Here is a 19,689-nt window from a genome sequence, read left to right as displayed (position 1 = left end):
CCGGGAAGGAGAAGATGAACGCTGGGGTTCAGCGCACTTCCCTCTGTTGTTCAGTCTGACACCCCAGCCAAAGGAGCGGTGCCACACACAGGCAGGGGGAGCCCTCCCTCCTCAGTTCAGGCTTTATAGAGACACCTTCGCAGACACACTCAGAAGTGTGTTTCCATGGCGATTCTTAATCGCATCAAGTTGACAATGGAAAAGGGAGTAATTAACATCAAATTTCCACTTAGATAATAAATAAGAACTTAGGGAAAGACTTTCTACGTTTATTTATTAATTTAGTGTGTGTGTGCATGCGCTCATGCACACGCACACCCATGGGTGTCACACACTCTTGTGGAGGTCAGAGGACACTGTTCAGGAGTTGATTCTCTTCTACCATGTGAGTCCTGAGGATCAAATTCAGCTCAGACTTGGAAGCAGATGCCTTGACCCACTCACATCTCACCGGCCCAACAAAAAGTTTTAAAACCAATTTATTTCCTAGGGATGCTGGCTGATACTAGAAGAAACACTTAAGGCATGGGCTTACTTTCTGCTCATCTTACTGCTTCAGGAAGCTAAAACTCGGTGGCCGTGACTGCTAAGTCATGAGAGAAGGCTGAGAAAATGTTTGTGCCTTGGGTTAGGAACTTAAAAGTCTCCACCATAGGAGTGAAAGTACAACTCTTCCACAGACACATGAGCGGAGAACTCAGCACTCAGAGGTTGAGGCAGGAGGATGATGAGCTCAGAATCAGTGATATCTGCAAAGCAGGACTGTGCCACCCCCCTCCCCAGATCATCTCAAGTCTTGAAACCATGGTCAAGTACCCCTCTAGCTGCCTGATAATAACCATCTCCCCCAGAGGAGCAAGCAGCCCGTCATCTTGAACTTAACCGCTTTACGACTTCTCCAAGTCAATGTGTAGACAACCCGAGGTTTTATAGCGATGCAACACTTAGGGAAAGAAACAGCACTGGATAAAATTGCTTGCCGCCCGAGTGTGAAGCTATGGAAGAACTTTAAGTTGGGCTTTGGTCCTGGTCTGGGAACTTAGCTTTCTTTCTAAAATGCTCCACCTCCCCTACTCTGTGCAGACCGCTTATGCTCAGCAATGCGGTTTATGCTGAATGCCCTCTTCGGGGGTACGGAATTGTGGTCTGTGCGCCAGCCATAACCCAGACTTTGGACAGTAAGTGTCTAATGAGCGTCCTTAGCTGGGCACAAGTCAGTGTGGCTGAATCAAGTACACGGGGTTGTCCCCTAGGGGAAGGAAGCTCAGTCCTTGTTTCCGCCAGATCTGACCCTGCGCATCTTCTTCCCTTTGTGGACCTTGCTTCCCGTCCCTTTGCTGTAACACATCGTAGCCATGAACACAATTGTGAGCTGAGCCCTTGGAATCCTTTTGTGAGTCACTGACTGCGGAGCAGGTGTGAGATGGGGGGGGTGTCTCCCTGTTCAGAAGATAGTCTGAAAGGGACTAATATTCCACAGCTGTCTCTTCCTTTTAGAATTGGCCACTTGTTGACACAAATTAGGGCAAAAGACTCCTGGAAAGAGTCTCTGCTAAGCATCTGAGAAGCAAACATAGTATGGCAACAACACACAAAACCAGACACAAATGAAAGACCTCCACACCAGCCAGCACTTGAGAGCGCAAAGATTTCAGGGAAACAAAGGGAAGCGAGTCTGGCCCTGATGGCTGTCTCCTCAAGGGGATGTGTGCTGTATTCATCAACAGCTCAGAGGAGAGAGACTGAAGAGAGAGAGAAGAGAGAGGCTGAAAACCAGAGCCAAGTGTTTGGTTTTGATATGTTCATTGTTTGTGCTGTTGGACAGGCAAAAACAAAGAGTATGTGTTTAAGAGGAAGATGCAGGTGTACTCAGAAGCTCGCGTATGATTGGACCTGCGGATACAGCATGATGATAAGGCATAGGTTCCTCATGTGTAAGGCCCTGGGTTCAAGGCCCAGCACCGAAAGCACACGACAGAGCAACAGAAAAGCCCGCAGAACACCAAAGAGCTTTACCCTAGAAATAGATGGGTCAGAGTAAATTAAGCCTTATGAAGTTGCAACCTGAATCAAGCCAACTGAATTATTGATTAGATTAATGTGACCTACACATCCCCACTCTCTTCTCCCACTAGGAAATACCATGATTCCCCATTGTAGGAAATTGGGTATAAAATGTGTCACACACAATTCTAGAATTATGTGAGAATTACAAATTCTGAGAATCGTTGAAGGAGAAAATGGAATTAAAACAGATTCACATAGCCAGGCATGGTGATGTATGCTGTATTCCCAGGATTTGAGAAGTTGAGGTGAGGCTGGAGAATCAAGAGTTCTAGACCAGCCTGGGCTGCATGCCAAGCTCCAGGCCATGCTAGGCTGTACATCCAGACCCTGACTCAAAACAACCAAAAAGCAGCTGATCCACAGATGTCCCAGCTGTTTGTGTTATAAGATTTGAGTGAGGTCACATGGAGAATTCCAGGAGAATATGATTTTTTTTGTTTCATTTTCTGAAGTTTTTTTTTAAAGTCCTTGGGGGCAAGAGAGAAGGCTCAGTGTTTAAGAGCACTTGGTGCTCTTGCAGAGGACTGGAGTTCAGTTCCCAACACCTACATTAGGAGACTCACAACCACCTGTAACTCCAGCTGGGGGGGGGGGAGTCCTATGCCCTCTTCTGGCCTCTGTGGAGATCTACAGACACACACACACACACACACACACACACACACACACACACACACGCATGCACGCACGCATGTACACCTACATACACATACACATGTACACACACCTTAAGAAAATAAGTCCCTTGGGGCCAGGTATGTTGGCACACAGCTGTAACCCCAACACTCAGGAGGATATAGAGCTGAGGCTGATCTGGGCTACAAAGTGAGTCCCGTGTCAGCCTGGATTATATGTTGAGACCCTGGTACAAAATCAAAACAAAACTGGACAACACCATGGAAATCAGTTCCCAGAAAAGCTAAAACAGCCACAGGAACCATCTCAACCTCTCCTGGGCATATTTCCATATCCCTGCTTCAGAGATACCTGCATAGACATGTTCACTGTGACTCTGATCACAATCTGGGAAATGGAGCCAGCCTAGTTGTCCATCAACTGATAATGAAATACAAACCATGGAATTTTTTTCAATAAGCAAGCATAGAATTATGAGATTTGAAGGAAAATAGATGGGTCTAGAGAACAGTATACCAAGTGTAGTAACCCAGCTCCAGAAAGACAAATGCTGCTTGTTCTCCTTCATAGGCAGATCCTAGCTACAGGGTTTAGGGTAGTGTGCTTAACACTGAATGAGGCCAGGAAGGGGCCGTTTGAGTTGGGGAGGGGTATAGTAGACCACAGGAGAGGTGAGATGGAGGTGGAACACTCGGGGCAGAGGGTCTAAATGGAAGGGGTGGGAGGACAGGAGGGAGAGAGAGGTGACTGAAACTAAGAATATGTGGAAAGGCCGAGCAGCATTGGTGGCACCTTTAATCCCAGCACTTGAGAGGCAGAGACAGTTGGATCTCTGTGAGTTCAAGGCCAGCCTTGGCTACAGAGTGAGTTCCAGGACAGCCAGGGCTACACAGAGAAACCCTGTCTTGGGAAAAAAAGAAAAGAACATGTGAAAAAGCCATACAGAGACATACTATTTTATACATTCATTGAAAATCTAAAGACAAAAAATTGGGTCCACAGATAAGCCAATTAATTATTAGTATTATCAGAGATGGACTTAAAACTAGGTTTGATTAATGAGTCGTGAGACCCATGTGTGCACGTGTGTGTGTTTGTGTGTATGTTACACAGGTATGCATATTCACGTGTATGCACATGTGCTCTATGGAGGCCAGAGGTTGACATCTGGTGTCTCGGATGTCTTTTATTGCTCTCCAACTTATATTTTGAGGCAGAGTCTCTCACTGAACCTAGAGCTCATTGGCTAGACTAACTGGCCAGCAAGCTCCAGTTCCCCTTTACTTTACCACCTCTTCCCCAAACTGTATCTGCCAGGAGTTATACTATGCAAATAGAAACCATAAAGGAGTCAGTGTGCTATACTGCCGTTTTCCCATTGTACTTTAAAGCGAATAAGAATGTCACTATAGGGCCAGGGAGCGGGCACAGCAGGTGAAGGCTCCTGCTGCAGCCAATCCTGATGAGTCTGTTCCCTGAGACCCACCTGAGCGAAGGAGAGAATCGATGGCGGCAGGCTGTCCTCTGCTCTCCACACATACACCACGGTGTGTGCCTAGACACGTGTACACACAATAAATAAATAACTGCAATATAAAATGTTATCACAGATGGAGATATTTTATAATGATAAAGATCAAGGTCAATCTGTTATGAAGAGAGGACAATTAATTATAAAACACATGACCTAACAGAAAAGTCTCAAAATAGATGCGGTAAAAACTGACAGAGCTGAAGGGAGAAAGCGGTAACTCTGACAATGAGAACAGACTTCAATAGCTCACTCTCAGTGATGGCAGCAGTAAATTCGCAGGAGACGAATGTTCGCTCCAGAGTTCAGAAGGTGAAGCTTTAGTTCCCTGGGTCGCATGTAAAAAGTCTCACAAACTCTTAGAACAACACAGTGCGTGTTCTCACAGCTCTTACAGCCTGAAATCTAAGGCGCTAAATCTTTCTTGAGTCTTGACATCTAGTGGCGTTGGCATGTTGCTCTCCTGGTGGCCGGGTGTGGCTGTCCCCAACGCTCCTTCGTTTAAAGCCTGTTTCGTCTGCCTCGGTGTAGCACTGGGGTCCCCAGGCTTGCTGTCTGTGTGACATTTCTCTTCCTACGCTTTTGCTTTCAACTTGATTTTTTTTTTTTTTTTTTTTTTTTGTCTTTCAATCTGAAATGTGTAACATGTCAAGATCATGCAGCTGGATGCTGCTACATTTCTAGTCTGCCAGTCTCCGCCTCTGGGTGAATTAATAATTCATATTTAATATTACTAATACAGTTGGACTTAGCATTGCCAGTCTCGTGTCTTTTTGTTTCATTTGTCCCTTACTACTTCCACGTTCAAATGAATGTTGTCTGGGACTGGAGAGATAGCTCTGTGGTTAGAGCACTGGCTGCTCTTCCAGAGGACCTGAGTTCAATTCCCAGCACCCACATGGAAGCTCACAACCACCTGTAACTCTAGTTCCAGGGGATCCAATGCTCTCTTCTAGCCTCTGTGGGCACTATAAGCACATGGCACACAGATACACATGCCAGCAAAACACCCATACATATAACAAAAAAAAAAAATAGTAAATCTTAAAAAAAAAAGGGGGGGTCATTGCCTATTATGTGTTTACAGTTATTTAATGACTCTCTCCGCTGTGGGCTTCTGTCTGTGTTTCAATGGTTGCCCTGGACATCACCGTATACATTTTAGCCTATCAGAGCCACCGTCACGTGTATACTAGCCTGGCCCCATGGAGAGGGGAAACTGCTCCCATATTCTCTGTCTTCTCTTCTCCGTGCTCTTGTGGTTATACATACTTTGCTTTTCATGCGCTACAAAGTCAAGAAAACATTGTCGGAATTGTTAGTCATGTAACTGTGTGTGTGTTACTGATTTAAAAACAATGTCTATAAGGTATGAATTTATATTTAGTTCTTCTTCTATTTGGCTCCCTTGTTTCTCATCTTGTGCCCTTGGCTTGTTCTCGTGGATTGGAGTTTCTATCTGGGTCATTTCTTTAAGGCCATACCCTAACCCAAGCCGTCCCTCTGTGCTGTGACTGCCGCCACATTGCACTGCTCGAGGTTACAGGCTCAGAAACACGCACACATGTACGTGTATGAAGTTTTGTGGACTTGGCTTGGTAAGTCAGCTAAAAGAACAAAGAAGAGTTCTTTGTCTACACCGGAATATAGTTCTAATTTCACCCACACTTTGCGTGCTTTCAGATACATTCAAATTTAATGTGAGTTTATTTTATTTTAGTCTGATGAACTTCATTTAATGTTTTTCTGCTCGCTCTCTCTCTCTCAATTCTTTGAGAAGTTCATACAACAATACAACATATTTTGATCATATTCACCCTCTATTCCTTCCTTTAACTCCTCCAAGATCTGCCCTTGCTACAACCCCTGCCCCAATAGTGAGAACACTTTTTTTAAAAAAAGGTTATTTTATTTTTAATTATGTGTATCTTAGTCAGTGTTCCATTGCTGTAAAGAGACACCATAACCAAGGCAATTCTTATAAAAGAAAGCATTTAATTCGGACTGGCTTACAGTTCAGAGATTCAGTCCATTATCGTCATGGTGGGAAGCATGGCAGCATGCAGGCAGACGTGGTGCTGGAGAAGGAGTCAAGAGTTCTACATCTGGATCAGCAGGCAGCAGAAAGACAGAGAGAGAGAGCCTGGGCCTGGATTGAACATTGAAAAACGAAAAAGCCCAACCCCAGTGACACTGTTCCTCCAAGAAGGCCACATCTCCTAATCCTGTCAAATCATGTTTCTCTCTGTGAACCCCTTGGGGGCCATTTTCATTTAAACTACCACAGTGTGTGTGCATGTGTGTCTGTGCAGGTGTAGCCTGCGGAGACCGAGGTGTTGGATCCCCTGGAGCTGGAGTGTCTGTGCAGGTGTGGCCCGCAGAGACCCAGGTGTTGGATCCCCTGGAGCTGGAGTGTCTGTGCAGGTGTGGCCCGCAGAGACTGAGGTCTTAGATCCCCTGGAGCTGGAGTTATAGGCGAGCTGTCCAGTGCGGGTTATGGATTGACATGGCCTCTGCAAATGCAGTATGTGCTCTTAACTGCTGAGCCATCTCCAAGTCCCAACCAGGGGAGCAGTTTTTACCTCTCACTTTGCTTGGCTCCTTGGTGAGCTGCCTAGTCACTGTTTTAGCTGCTGCTCTTAGCAGACCCATTGTTTTCTAGAGCTTCCTTAGGCTTGCACTCTCTTACACGATGTTTAAGAAAAGCCAGTTACTCGGAGGGGGTGAAAGTGAATAGCCACCCAATTGCTGAATGCTTAGGACAGCTCCCAGAGTGTCTACATCAGTGGCTCTCAACCTTCCTAATGCTGCGACCCTTTAATAGAGTTCCTCAAAATGTGGTGACCCCCAATCATAAACGTAGTGCTACTTCATAACTGTAATTTTGCTACTGTTAGGAATCCTAATGTAAATATCTGATATGCGACCCTGTGGGTCATGACCCACATATTGAGAACCACTGGGCTAAAGGCAATGTTTAGTATTTTTTACTAGTTGTGCTTATTTTCTGAGGAGGGATCCTCAGAGTGCCTCATGCTGCCACCCCAGAAGAAGAAGCATCATTTGTTTGAGTTTAGAAGAAAAACCCCCATCATCTCTTGGGTTTGGAAGTGGCCGGTGGCCTCCTATGAGACCAATGTACATATGTCCATGTACAGATATATACTTTTGTGACACCATCACTGACCAGGCCTCAAATGCTGACCATCTGAACATCCTTTTTGGAAAAAACAAACAAGACAAAAATGATAGCGATATGACTGCTTTGCTGGGATGGGGCTATGTAACCAGAAATATTTAGTTAGGATTAGACTTAAGGATACAGTGCTGGGACCCAGAAGCATTACGAGAGCTTGGACTTGAAGGTAGACATGAGAACAGTGGGCTCTTAAATGGTTTTAGTGGTGAATTATCTCACTGCCCAAGACATTGCTAAAGTTTATGTCTAAAGCATAGAGTGCCTGGAATAAAAACAAAACAAGGCTAGTCCCAGCATAACAGCTTATGACTAACAGTAAACAAATGAGCCAGACACAAATAATAAAACCCCACTTACTCAACACTGCTTTCTATTACAAGGTCTCTTGATGCCTTCTAGGGCGAAGGCCTCGGAGCAGCCATGAGCTTGTTGGCAGTCACTAAGCTCTGGGCTCTGTAACTGCTTATGAAGGCTGTCACACAAAAATGTGTCGTGGATGACTTCCTCTCTGCTCTTCAACAGACACTTCCTACATTAGTTACTTTAACCCCATCACGAAATGTTGTTGGCTGTAGGCATCATTAGAACAAAAGCAGGTACTCAAAATAGAGATGTCCAGAAAGACAATGCAGCTCTATGCAGCTACTCCATAATAAACATACACAATAGCATGAAATCACAAAAGCATCATCATTTTTGTAAGCTTCGTTTGGTGGTTGGTGGCCAGTGCTTTATAAAGGAAAAAAAAAAAGTGCATTTAAGCCAAGCATGGGACATTCTTATGTGTAACTTCAACATTTGGAATGCTGAGGCAGGAGGTAGTCACATGAGTTTGAGGCCAGCCTGTGCTACATAGTAAGTTCCAGGCCAGCCTAGGCTACGGTGTGACTCTGTCTCAAAAAGAAAGAGAAAAAAAGCCTAGTCCTGAAGTAGTTTCTTATAGAAACTCACGACTAGAAGTTAAAATTAATTGGCTGAGAGGAAATGGGAGACTGCAACGATGTATTTTCTTGCTAAAATTAATTAGATTGCTATAAGAAATCTGCATATGAATTTAAATATGGAAATTGAACTCCTTTTAGTAACACTTTTCACATCATATGTTAACATTCCTAACCTTGCAGCTACAAATGTGACTCTTTGGCAACTAATTTTTAGCACCTGTCTGTTCAGATCTTTCATATAAAAAGAAAGCTTATTTTTTCAGATGAAAGAAAGCAACATTACCTGGGTGTTGGGGTGGTGGTGGTTTGGTTTCTGTTTTGAGACAGCCTCTCACTATATTGTGTTGGGTAGCCTAGAACTTGCTATGTGGATCAGGCCAGCCTTGGGTAGTGAGAAAAAAAGACATGGAATAAGGGACAGGCGGGTCATGGAGAAGTTGTAGGTGGAGGATCTATAGGCATGAAGGTCTGGGGACACGAAAGACCTTGGTGTCTGAGAGTCTCAGCGCACCGTCAGAGAGAGGCCAAGACCAACTTCAGGTTCAGTGATTCGCTAGGACACGAGGTACTCCCGGGAAGCGCTTCATACTGGCAGTAGTGGTTTATTCCAGCACAAGTATCCACTAAAAACCAGCCCGTGGAAGGGATGCAGGGTGCAGAGTCCAGGAGTCCCTGTGACGCCTCCTCTCTTCTGGGGGTGGACTCGGCACACTGCTGACCTCTCCTGGTGGTGGTGTAAGACAAGACGAGTTGTCAAGCAGCTCATCCAACTGCGCACACAGTTTTCGTCGAAGTCAGTTGCATAGATATGGTTGACTGCCCACGCAGCTGACCTTTAGCCCCTAGCATGTCTGGAGGGTAAGCTGTGCGATCCAAGGCCCCACTGTAAACCACGTGGTCTATGGCTTAGGGATCGCCTTTCAGGAGCTAAGGACAAGGCCCTGCCCTTTCTCTGGAGGTGATTCATTAACTCTTCACACCCGAGTCCAAAGGTTCTGACTGGCGGGAGTGTGGTGTAGTAGCAGCTGGGGAAGCGGTGGGGAGGTGGGAAGGGCGGGACGGGGACACTGACAAATGGGAAGGGAAGAATGCCACCGAGAGGAGACGTAGTTCAAAGGCACGCATGGAGTTAGCAGATGGACTGGGCAATGGCGTCTTCATAATTGTTTCCCTCCACACAGGTTGGTCTTGAGGCTCTCTCGCTGTGCTGTTTCCCTCAACCAAAATGGGGGGCGGGGGGGGATTTGAAGAAGGAGGATTTTGAAGACTCAACCTAGTTGTACTGTGAGCTGGAACAGGAGGCTGGGTGTGTCACACCAGCGCCAGGCCAGAAAATCTAACCAAGGAGTATTTCTTAAAGTGAGGAAATAATGGAAGTGGGAGTTGCTGGAAAACTCTAGAGCCAGGAGTCATGGTACATTCCTATAAGCCTAGCACTCAGGAGACCAAGACAGGAGGATTCCAAATTTGAGGCCATAGGCTATGAGGTACATAGCAAGACTGTTACAAACAAAACAAAATAAACAGCCCAGTGCTCGTCAAATGCCTGAAATCCCGATATTATGGAGGTGGAGGGAGGAGGGTCAGGAGTTCAAGGTCAGCCTCAGCTACATAGTGAGTTCAAGGCTAGCCTGGGCTACATGAGACCCTCTCTCTGTATATATGTATATATACTTTAAGGTTTCAAATGCTCAAGCCAGGCCCAGTGCCTCCTTTCTCTTCCTGCTGCCTTTGGATCCAGAAATCCAGATGTAGAACTCTCAGCTGCTCTCCATCACCACATCTGCCTGTGCACCGCCATGCTTCCCACCTTGATGATAATGGACTACACCTCTGAACCTGTAGGCCAGCCCTGGTTAAATGTTTCCTTTATAAGAGTTGCTGTGGTCACGGTGTCTCTTCACAGCAGTAGGAACCCTAATCAAGACCACGTCCACCTGTGGTTTCTCACTTTGGAACCGGAGGAAGGAAGACGCTGAGCTGAGGCCAGGGTAGGCAGTGTATGAATCCCCGCCTCAACGGAAGCAAACAAAATGAGTAAGCGAGGATGAGAAGAGAACAAGGTAAAGATGGCGACAAGCCGGGCGTTGGTGGCGCACACCTTTAATCCCAGCACTCGGGAGGCAGAGCAAGGCGGATCTCTGTGAGTTCGAGGCCATCCTGGGCTACCAAGTGAGCTCCAGGAAAGGCGCAAAGCTACACAGAGAAACCCTGTCTCGAAAAACCCAAAAAAAAAAAAAAAAAAAAGATGGCGACAAAACTGCTTTTTAAAATGAGGCTTTTGGGACTGGAGAGATGGCTCAATGGTTAAGAGCACTGGCTGCTCTTCCGGAGGACCTGGGTTCAATTCCCAGCACCCACAGGGCAGCTCACAACTGTCTGTAAGTTCAGATCTCCAGAATCTGACACCTTCACACCAATGCATATAAAATAAAGTTAAAATAAATTTAAATAAAATAAAATGAGGCCTTTTTCACCTGAATCTGCAGTGGGCTCTTTCCCTTCGCTTTTCAGAAATAAGCACGTAAAAGCAGAAATTTAAGGTGGTAATGACGACCTTTCCTTTAGATGGGACAGTTTTTATACATTTTATCTTCCTGGCCTTACTGTGTTGTTTATTTTGTTTTGTCAGCTTTAATATTATGTTCATGGTATTTTTATAGCTGTCTACATCTAGATTAAAAAATCTAGGGACTGGAGAGATGGTTCAGTGGCTTAAGAGCACCGACCGCTTTTCCAAAGGACCCAGGCACGACTCCCGGCAGCCAGGTGACAGCTCACAACTGTCTGAAACTCCAGTTCCAGGGGATCTAATGCCTCAGACATACATGCAGGCAAAACACCAATGCAAATGAAATGAAAATAAATGTTTTTTAAAAGTCTATTAGACGCCTTTAATTCCAGCACTTGGGAGGCAGAGCCAGGCGGATCTCTGTGAGTTCGAGGCCAGCCTGGTCTACAGAGCGAGATCCAGGACAGGCACCAAAGCTACACAGAGAAACCCTGTCTCAAAACAAAAACAAACAAACAAACAAAAATCCAACAACAACAGCAACAAAAACATTGCAAAAATGTGGTTCCTAGTGTCTGTGCCGTCAGTCAGTCTGGCTCTCTCCTTCTGTCCAGTCATGACATAAAAATGCTTTCCCACAGTGCAAACTCTCCCCCGAGAGAGAAAAGTGGAAGCTCGTTGAGGATGTCACCATGTGATGGATGCCTTTGTAAGAATCGGCAAGAGGGCGAGGAGTGGTGGCGCACGCCTATAACCCCAGCACTCAGGAGGCAGAGGCAGGAGGATCTCTGTGAGTTCAAGGCCAGCCTTGTCTAAAAAGTGAGTTCCAGGACAGCCAGAGCAACACAGAGAACCCCTGTCTCGAAATCTGCTAGCATTACAGGCTCTCAAATACTAAGGATTGGTGTGTCTGCCTTTGCTTCCTGAAAATTTTCACAGGCAATCAATGTTCTTCGTCCCTTGATTGGCGAGTTCGCCATTGAAACCACGTGGCCTTGAGTTTGCTCTGTGGGACAGCAGACAGAACATGCAATTCTTTGAACTGTGATACAGGCACTTGGATATGCTGTGTCTTCTGTCAGTTTCCGTAAATTGTGGTTTACCAGGATTTTGGTCAGTTCGTCTCCATTGTACAGTTTTGTTTTTTTCCTTTTTGTCTGACATTTTCAAAGTGTTCTCCGTAACCCTCTTCATTTCAGTTGCATGTAGCTTCACCCTGGATCGGTTATTCATGTTTCCTCGCCCTATCGTGTCTGATGTCAAGAAATCACATGTTCTTGATCACGCGTGTGTCTGCTTTGAGTTGTTTGCATTTGGGGGGCAGCCACAGATGCTATGAGCATTTCTGTGCTGCGTGTTTTACACGGATGTGCACTTCGTTTGTCCTTAGTGTGTGCCCGGGAGTGAACTGCTGGGCTCTGGGGTGACACTGTGCCTTTCCTCCTGGGGAGTCCCAGCCTGGCCTCCAGTGTGCGCGCCACTCTGCGCTGGCCTCGGTGCCACCACGGCCGATCCTCCACCTGCTCGCTGACTTGCCAGCCCTGACTTTTCTGCTCTTGCCGCTCCAGCAGATTGGGAGTGGGATCTTGCTGTGGTTTGTGTTATGTAGTAAGTGACGCTGTTTACCATGCGAGAGAAGCCACGAGGCACAACAAAACCCACTGTAAGAGTTTATTAAAGGAAGGGAATAGAAGGGGTGTGCATAGGCCTATGGAATGATCGTGCAGGAAGAGGAGGGAGGAATAGGTGGAACCCACTTTTAAAGGTGTCCTCCCTCCCCCCACCCCCACCCCTGCACATGTGCATATGGGCTTATGTAGCTACATCACACATGCGCATAGATTGTGTGACCACGCTGCATGCAGATGATGTGATCATGCAGCGCACGGATTAAGTAGGACATAAGGCCCTAGGATGACTAAACATCTTGCCTGGCTACTGGACACCGCATGCCCGTGGTCATGTAGCTGGGGGTGTGGCTAGGAATTCTAACATTTTGGATCTGTGCCTCATGGCCATTGCACTGAATATCTTTCAGTCCTTACATGCTGACTGGCCTTTGCCTGCTAAAATCTGACATATTTTTCCCATTGACTTTCCATACTTTTGCATTCTTATCTAAAATTTATTCTGAGGTAACTATGTTTTTTTCTAGGAGTTTTACAGTTTAAGATTTCACAGTTGTCTGTTTATAAAATTCAACTTAGTTTTGTAGATGATTTGGGAAGTCAGTGATTACTTTCCCCCTATAAATAACCAGAACCATCTGTTAGAAAGGTTACTTTAAAGTCAGATGGTGGCCAGGCGGTGGTGGCGCACACCTTTAATCCCAGCACTTGGGATGCAGAGGCAGGTGGATCTCTGTGAGTTCGAGGCCAGCCTGGGCTACAGAGTGAGATCCAGGACAGGCTCCAAAGCTACACAGAAAAACCCTGTCTCGAAAAACCAAAAAAAAGTCAAGTGGTAGTGGCATATGCCTTTAATCCCAGCACTGGAGAGGCAGAAGCAGGCAGATCTCTATGAGTTCAAGGCCAGCCTGGTCTACAGCATGAGTTCCAGGGCTATACAGAAAAACCCTGTCTCAAAAAACAAACAAACAAAAAAAGTTACTTTACCTACTAACTTTTAAGTGGCTTGGGATTAAAAAAAAAAATTTAATTGTCTGTATGTGTGGCCTATTTCTGGGCTTGACTTTACTGAACTCATAGCTCACCACTTTAACTAGATGGGTTTTCCTGCAGGACTTGGGTATCTCCCTGCCTCAGCCTCCCAGCACTGGGGGTCCTGACATGTGCTACCACGTCCACCTTTGACATGAGAGCTGGGGATGTGAGCACAGGGCCCAGCAAGCCGTTACTGCCTGAGACATCTACCCAGACACCATTATTTCCCTGTGAATAAAGTAAAATTGGGGGGCTAGAGCACTTGCTGTTCTTGCTGGGAACCCAGGTTTGGTTCCCAGCACCCACATGGCAGCCCACAACCATGTGTAACTCCAGTTCCAGGGGATGTCACACCTCCTCCAGACTCCCTCAGGTATCATGCATGCACTTGGTACACATATATACATGCATACAATCATATCCATACAATAAAATAAATAAACCTAGAAATGTTTTTCCATGATATTTTGTGAGGAATTGGTTCAGTTTTATTTTAGCAGATCAGATTTTTTTTCTCAAAGAAACTAATTTGCTATATAAGAAATGGTAGTATTCTCAACAAAAACAAGATAATAAAAGGAAGTAAGTGACATAGAGAATGGGACCTAAAAACCAAGTAGTGTTGTAGATATCTTTGTGTTAATGCATTTCAGTATAGAATGGATAGGCTTTGGAAAATATTATTTGCCAGAAAAAAAAAAAGATTTGACATTAGCGAATTTAATTAACTATAAGATGTTTGGTCTATGAAAACAGCCCTATAATTTTGAAAGCATATTTCCTACTTTGTGATCTAATAAAGGCTTGGAGCTCTTTAATTCTGCTGATTGAATTATAAATTCCCTGGGACATAGACTGCATTTTTTATCTTGTTAACAGCTCGTGTGAGCAGAGGGGTAGGCTGTTTAGCCTCGTGATTTACAGTGTAATAAAAGCATGCACAGCACACATCTTAATGAATATCCATAGCCTTCCAAGGAGCCGGTGAGAGAGTTCCCCCCTCTATGGGTAAAGAAGGTAATACAAGAATAACGGCTACAGTGAATGTCTCAGGCCCCAGCCTTTTCACTGTCAGGGTCGGGTCTGGAACTCAATACCGTTCCCTCCAGAGCCCAGGCTGGACTCTGTGCAGGACTTCCGGCCACCTGTGTGCTTCCCAGAGGGATGACATGGGAAGCTGGAGTGGAAAATCATTCATTGTGTGTCAGATCCAAAGGAAACTCCATTTCCCCAAATCCCAGCAATCAGACAAAGCCGGCATTCCTCAAGAAGTTGTGAAGCCATTTCCCTTGATCACTGGCAGAAGGGACAAATGGCTATCTGTGGTGTCCATTAACATACCAAAACGCTCCCTCATACTCCAGGCTCCTTCAGGATCACAAGGGATCTCTTACACATTTCAAAGCACATGCTGGCATCCTGGCCCTCCCCTTCCCTAAACTCCAGTTCATGGGCTTCCCTTCCCCTCCCCCCAGCTGCTCATTTCTCCTTATAACCCTGCTATTTTGGCTATGAGCTCTCTTGGTCTCTCTCTTTTGTCCTTTCTTGACTCCCTCCCTCCCCCCAATCTTTCCCCCATCTCCTCCCCTCTCTCTGCTGGCCATATTCAGTCTGCTCTAAACTCTCCCAGATGCCATCCTCTCCCTCCTATCTATAGTAAAAACCTTCCACTTAACCATACTGTGGAGCGGCCATGCCCTCAGTTTATACGCTGTGTAGGACTACCTCCTCTAGCACCCCCAGATCTCAACCGCTAAGTACCAGCACCACCCCCATCCTGCTCTGGGCGTTGTCAGAGATGCCCCTGGAGGCAGTGCTGAGGCAGTCCTGCCACGCTGCTTCTGTGTCATCAAAGGCAGGAGTTACAGCTACGGGACAACAGTCTTCACAACACTTGGCACATTTTGCTGCTTTTCCCTTTGATTGTTTGAGATGAGGTTTTCCTACGTCATTGCAGGCTGACCTGGAATTGACTAATGTAGCCCACGAAGGCCTCCGACTGGCAATCCTCTTGTCTGGGTCTCCCAAGTATTAGGGTTACAGTTGGGTACCACTGTAGTCAGTGCATTCTCTGCATTCTTGACCAAACAGCCTTCTTTATGCAAGGATGCTCTGGGGCCCTTGAGGACATGTCTGGAGGTGAGTGAGAAGCATTTGGAATCCTTTTACCACACGGTGGGGTGCAGGGACAGGGTCCTTTTCTCTACGGACTAAAGAATTAAAAGGCAGGGAAAGTTTGAAAGTCAAGCCAAGCCAAAGTTTACTCGAGTGACACTTTATTATTAGAGTTTAAAAGAAAAACTCCAGGCAAGCCAAGTTGTCAATCCCAGGGGGTGCCTGGAGAAGAGAGGAACAAAAAAAACCAAAAACAAACAATCCACAAACCAACATGGTTTTTGAGTTATGCTGACTCGGAGGCCAACCACAGGGCAGACCAGCACCCACATGAAGCAGTGGGGCCTTTAGAGAAGGAGTGAAGGAGCCCAAAGGAAGAGCACACTTAGCTTCTGGCCATCATCAGAAGGAAAATTTTACTTCTTTCTAAGCCAAGACTCAGAAAGGTGGGCTGAGCCAACAGAACCTCATGGCAGCTTGTGACTGCACTGGGGATGGGGATGCTGGGAAGGAAGAAGAGTTCAGTTTCTCCTGGAAGGAATAAGTATCTTGCCTGTCTCTTTACTGAGGCTTAAAAATGAGACTGCCTTCCTAATGGGTGGTCCTGTTGTGCCGGTGTCTCGAGATCTCCGAGCAAGATCACCACAGAGTCGATATCCGATGCAGAACACACAGACGGGTTTATTGATAACAAGCAAGCCTGAGCTTGGTCGGTGTCCAACACCCCGACATAGCGGGTGGAGGAGGTCAGCCCTGAGCTCTCGGGGTGAGGGGTTTTTAAAGGGAAAAACCGCAAGCAGGTTGGTACAAGTCTTTGCATCATATGATTGATTGGGTGAGGGTGTGTAACCTTTGGATTTAGTGGTTCGGGGTTACAGTTACCATTTTTGGGCAGGCCTGGACAAGTCCCAGGCTCTGTCCTTGAGCTGCCATGGAGGCTGGCTGACCTCGCACGTTCACATTGACTCATGCACAGTAGTTCTAAGTTGGTGAGGGGTCCCAGACAGTAAACAACTGGCTGAACCTTGAGTGGTCAGAGTACGTGCAGAAAGGGAGCTACTGTGAGGACTGTGTCTTTTGTTCATGGCCCTCCCAGAAACTGCTTGTTCAAGCCTCAGGAAATTGAAATTGAGGCCTGGGGACTTGAGGGATGGCTCAGTGGTTAAGAGCACTGACTGTTCTTCCAGAGGTCATGAGTTCAATTCCCAGCACCCATGTGGCAGCTAACAACTGTCTGTAACTACAAGACCTGACACCCTCACACAGACATGCATACAGGCAGAATACCAATGCACATAAAATAAAAATAAATAAATTATAAAAAAAAAAAAAGGAAAGAAATTGAGGCCTGATCTCTGAGAGAAGACTGAGAAGCCTGTTATGGCGTCTGCTTGGTCCTTTCATTCCCTTGGCCAGGTAACTGGCCCACCCAGCCGAGTTTATTATGTTTACTTTGGTCTCCACCAAGGTCAGAGATTTCATCTTCTTGACCAGCTTTCCCTTAACAACCTCTATTTCCGCTGTGTCACCTTGGGCAATGAGAATGGCAAAGACGAGGGCTGACCTACCCCAGGGCAGGAGACTCACCTCCAAATAACTACCACGAGCGTGAACATGCTCCCAGAGTCCTTGCTGGACCGAGCAAGCCACTTCGGTCATTGTATCCAGCTTCACAGAGGCGCCATGCAATCCCTCTGTAAAATTCTCCCTTGTCTGGGGCTGGAGAGACGGCTCAGTGTTTACTATAACTTGTCGTTCTTCCAGAAGAGTTGATTTCCCAGCACCCATGTTGGGTGGTTCATGACCACCTGGAACTCCAGCTCTTGGCCTCCTTAGACACCTGCACATAGGTCACACACACACACTAAACATAAACAAACAAATGTAAAACTCTTCCATTGTCCCCTGGCTTTGACATGCTCTGAAGACCCGCCCGGCCAACAGGACACGGCCCTGTAGACATAGCTGACCTGATCTACCCTGCCTCTATACTTGTGCCACATCCTCCATACTGTCTCGTCTCCACGGGACAAGCCAGGCTTGTTCTCATCTTGAACACTGCGGTTGCTGTTCCTTCCTCAGACACAGCTCTCTTTCTTCATGTGGTGTCTGACTGAACCTCCTCTCCTCGAGAGCTTTGCCTTTCCAACCAAACCGAGCCGAAGCCTTCCTTCTCGTTCTCTTCCCTTGCCTCTGAGGCCTTCCATTTGACAGCACTTGCTGCCATCCACCATAACAGAGGCCTTTTTATCAGGTGTCTCGTTTCTCTCTGACGAGAATTCAGCGCATAAAGTATCTTAGGTCTCCATCCTTTAGCAAACCGCTTGACAGACGCAAGCCTGATAAGTATTGATTAAATACGTGTGGCTTACAGAAGTGAGGCATTGCCCAGACAGAGTTCAGAGCTAACAGGGAGTAGATTTATACTCGGAGCTCCCAGCCTGTTAGAGAAGATTCTCCTTTGGAAAAAGAAAAATTAAAAAACAGACAGAAAAGGGTAAGGCCTTTTTCTTTGTTGGGAAATGCCCAGTAGACCTCCTCTCCACTCCCTCCTCTCTTTCTGGCCTTCCCCTCCCTCCCCTCCCCTCCCTTTCCCTCCCTCCCTTCCCCTCCCCTCCCCTCCTCGCCCCTCCCCACTCCCCTTTGGTTCCTGTTGTTTTGTGGAATAACCACAGAAAACTGCGTAAAAGACGACTCTAAGGCACAGAAACCTGGACAAGGTGGGAGACTGTAAGGACACTGGATTCGGGGTCCACTTCTCTCCCTGGGCTTGCAGCTGCTGAACAGCTCTGGGGTGCCGTCCTTGCTGCCTGATGCCCCAGGAAAGGGCTTCGTGCCACCAGCTGCCACCCGCTGACTTCAACAGCTCTGTGATGGGCATTTTGAACAAATTAGCCAAGGTTAGCTGAGAAATAACTCAAGTCTCTAGAGCAGCCAGAATCGCAGCCCGCCCATTCAAGTGCGCTTTGCTCCTTCGGTTTGGTCCTGTTAGAGTCTCACGCTGCCTGGCCCCGTCTGCCTGTCGTTTCCCTTCGGTGCCGTGATTCCCAAGGAACCCAGCTAGCTGTATGTTGAATGCTTAAACGGCTTTAAAAGCAATGTTGTGATTGTAAAAATGACTTGTCTTTTGGCTAGGAGGAAGCAAAGGGAGCCGGCAGAGTCGAGCCAGCATGGATTCGGACACAATCTCCTGCTGGAATTTGCAAAGCCGATTTAAATATGATCATAGCGTCCAGAAGTCTGTTTCTAAAATATAGAAAGGCAAGATGACAGCTCTGAGAATTGCCAGATTTGAAGAACTTGGACTCTTTTCATTTTGCATTAATATAAACCTCGGGGCTCATCCAGCTGGGTCTGGCAGTGTGCACAGCAGGAGGAAATGGTAATAAAAACGGCTTCCTCACCTTGCTGGTGTTTAGGTCTGTCACCTCTACCCGGTTTTGTATGTCGTAGGCTAGAAACACAGCGTGGTCTGGGAGCTTTAAGAGGGGGGAAATGGAGTTAGGACAAACAGCCAGACAGCCATGAGTGCTTTTCAGCGGCTGAAGTAGGAACAGTTTCTGTCTGGAAACAGTGCTTCTAAAACCTCAAGGTTGTGTGCCTCACTCCCAGGGGCAAAATAAGGTTTATGTAAGGGGGGAAAAAATAGGAAAGGCTGAGAGCCACATAGGGTGTAAGAATCACACAGATCACTAAACTATAAGGAAGGCTTTTAGCATGCAGTGACTTGGAATCCGGTGTGAAATCTCAGGGACCACCCAAGTTTTCAGTACAGGTTGGTCCCGCCCCAGGACTGTGGGCATGGCATTCACGGCTCTGTAACTTTTGCTTCTCCATCTGGAAAGATTGTGGGGTGGGGGGTTAGCATTTACATATAAGTACCTGAAACACAACTAAATTTCAACAAAGGCCGATCCCGCCTGAAAATTAGAAAGAAAGAAACTTACACCTATGTTGGGCCATCACTCTGCTATTTCTAAGAACGGGTTTTGTAAACTTGTAACAAAATGCCTGACAGAGAC

The 19,689-nt window shown here is 46.5% G+C and overlaps 1 protein-coding gene across 1 annotated transcript in view; it reads left to right on the top strand.

Moving 5' to 3' along the window:
- Fam126a (family with sequence similarity 126 member A) overlaps positions 1-19,031 on the top strand; it is an 88,670-nt gene extending 69,639 nt beyond the window's left edge. The window contains exon 11 of the mRNA XM_037203744.1: positions 18,803-19,031. Within this exon, the coding sequence (XP_037059639.1) occupies positions 18,803-18,924 (122 nt within the window). The 3' untranslated portion in view covers positions 18,925-19,031. The remainder of the gene's footprint in view (positions 1-18,802) is intronic.
- Positions 19,032-19,689: the final 658 nt, after the last annotated feature.

This window comes from Peromyscus leucopus, chromosome 3, assembly GCF_004664715.2.
Source record: "Peromyscus leucopus breed LL Stock chromosome 3, UCI_PerLeu_2.1, whole genome shotgun sequence".
Taxonomy (NCBI): Eukaryota; Metazoa; Chordata; class Mammalia; order Rodentia; family Cricetidae; genus Peromyscus; species Peromyscus leucopus.
This window is presented reverse-complemented; position numbering and strand designations above follow the sequence as displayed.